General features: G+C 53.5%; 1 protein-coding gene across 1 annotated transcript in view; it reads left to right on the forward strand.

Annotated features, from left to right (window-relative positions):
* Nucleotides 1–1,373: 1,373 nt before the first annotated feature.
* Nucleotides 1,374–2,608, forward strand: part of junbb (JunB proto-oncogene, AP-1 transcription factor subunit b) — a 2,427-nt gene continuing 1,192 nt past the window's right edge. The window contains exon 1 of the mRNA XM_017040456.2: nt 1,374–2,567. Coding sequence (XP_016895945.1) covers nt 1,909–2,567 — 659 coding nt within the window. The 5' untranslated portion in view covers nt 1,374–1,908. The remainder of the gene's footprint in view (nt 2,568–2,608) is intronic.

The raw sequence follows: 2,608 nt of genomic DNA on the forward strand, positions 1-2,608 counted from the left end.
CAGCAGTAACAGTAACATCAGCAGTAACATCAGCAGTAACAGCAACTGTTGTTTTCCTCTGTTTGTTCCTGTTTCCATGGAGACCATGAAACAGACCCAGAGTTAAACCGGTGGTTCAGGGGACCATCAACTGACCTGGAGTTTTAATGATCGACCACAGGACCTGAGAAGTGGTGTCCTCGCCCCAGTGTTTGGGCCACACTTACAGGTAATGGAGCACCGTCTCCTGTGACTGGTTAGGTTCAGCTCTGACATCACTTCCTCTCCACCGTCAGTTCTGACTCCAAGTTTGTCTGGTCAGGGTCAACTCAACGACACGTGGACACGCCCACCTGGACGCCCAGGTCACATGATCCAGATGACCTCATCAGCTCATCCTGGTGGTTACCCTGTGGTATAACATGTGATCAGACGGAGGACTGGGCGTCTCTACCTGCTGTGTTTATTATTGGATGTAGATTTAGGTTCAACTAAGACGAGGGACGTTTGAAAAAGTCAACGGAGAAAAACATGTTGATTCATTTCCTATGGATTTTCCACAAATGAGAGGAAGTGGAAAAGTCAGATAAAAATAGATGGTTAGAAAAAAGAAGACAAAACACGGAGCGAGAAAGACTGAGAATCAGGACAGATATTACAAATCAGTTTGGTGGAGTTGACCTGGAAACAACAAACTCAGGGCGCGGCGTCCACCGTCCAGGGCCTCGGTCAGGGACTCTTCATGACATTCCCTCAGAAGTGACACGTGACGTCATTCACTTCATTAATTAAAGTCATTGGTTAATGACAGGGTGAAGCCCGCTCTCTCTCTGAGCTCATGGATTGGGTTCAGACTGGAATGTTGCTGGAATGAGGCTTTGTGGGCGTGGCTTCCCGGTTCTCCCAGAGAGGAACTGCTATGTCACACTCATGCCCATATAAGGATTCCGGACTTCCTCCACAGGCGGGATCACAATAAACAATAGCAGCAACAGCGTTTACCGACCAGGCACGGGCTTTTCACACTGACAATGAGAAGTACACGGTACGAAGTACGGGGTACGAAGTACAGGGTACGAAGTACAGGGTACGAAGTACACGGTACGAAGTACAGGGTACGAAGTACACGGTACGAAGTACAGGGTACGAAGTACACGGTACGAAGTACAGGGTACGAAGTACACGGTACGAAGTACAGGGTACGAAGTACACGGTACTGCGGGTATAAGTACATTTGTACAACTGTCAGGTCAGAAAGAGCCAAAGACGCGTTCTTCGGTCAGTGACGACACATGAACGGCTGTGGCTCAGCGGTGCTTCGACCCGGTTCATTCATCTGTGTCCCATAACTTCAACCAAACACTGACGTAACTGACACAGGCGCAGCATTAGCATAAAAACCGATCGTGTTGTTATCGGCGCTCCAGTGTTTGCGACAGTCGCTCCGCCGCTGTCTCCCGTGCCTACAGGCTGCTTTCAGTCGCCTCTTCCCGGCATTTACGTCACTCTACGACGCAGTGTGTGGGCAGGGTCACCGAGCTGCCAGCCAATCAGAATGCGGCTAGGGCTGTAAGCGTATATAAAAGAGACGCAGAGACCCGCCTGAACACACCTCAACGAACAGCGCCACCGACGGACCAGAGTTCCAGGGTCACAAGTTTATGTTCACTGAACCGCGGGAGGAAAACAGTGACTCCAGGTTGAACAGAAACAGAACAGTCTTCTCCTGACACCGATCTCCTGTGGGATCCTGGACCTTCATTCTTCTTCAAGAGAGATTTTTTTGTGTGTCGATTCCTGGACATTAAGAGACCCCGTCAGGACCTGAGTTGATGCGGGTCCGGTACTACACATCCACACACTGAGTCTGAGTCTGAGTCTGAGTCTGAGAGGAAACCCCGTCACCGTCCACTCCTGAGCCACGACTTTATGTCTACAAAGATGGAACAGCCTTTTTACCACGACGACTCCTTTCTGTCACCGTACGGACACTCGGACGCGGCCGTGCACGACTACAAGCTGCTGAAGCAGAGCATGAACCTGAACCTGAACCTGGCAGAGCCGTACCGCAGCCTGAAGTCCCAGCTGAGGGCCGACACGGACGTCTACCAGGGGCCACAGCCGGACATGGGCTCCCTGAAGCTCGCGTCTCCGGAGCTTGAGAGGCTCATTATTCAGAACAGTCACGGGGTGATCACCACTCCCACCCCCGGCCAGTACTTCTACAACCGCGGCATCACCGAGGAGCAGGAGGGCTTCGCCGAGGGGTTTGTCAAAGCGCTGGACGAGCTTCACAAGATGAACCAGATGGCTCCTCCAAATGTGTCCATCGGTGCCGGCGGAGTCACCACCTGCTCAGCGGCGGCATCTAGCGTCTTCGGCTCCACGCTGCAGCCGGAGCCTCCCATCTACACAACACTGAACGCCTACTGCCCAAACACAAACCTGTCTTCTGCGTCCAGTTACCCCACTGCCACCATCAGCTACCTGCCCCCGCACCAGCAGAGTCACCCGCAGACGCAGACGTCGACGCCCGCTGCGCATCAGTTCCAGCACCCGCTGTCCGGCTCCGGGCTCCACCCGCAGCGGATCCCCCCCCTCCACAACGGAGCGGCAGGAGGGCGCCCGC

This window comes from Cynoglossus semilaevis, chromosome 17 (genome assembly GCF_000523025.1).
Source record: "Cynoglossus semilaevis isolate Cse_v1.0 chromosome 17, Cse_v1.0, whole genome shotgun sequence".
Classification (NCBI taxonomy): Eukaryota; Metazoa; Chordata; class Actinopteri; order Pleuronectiformes; family Cynoglossidae; genus Cynoglossus; species Cynoglossus semilaevis.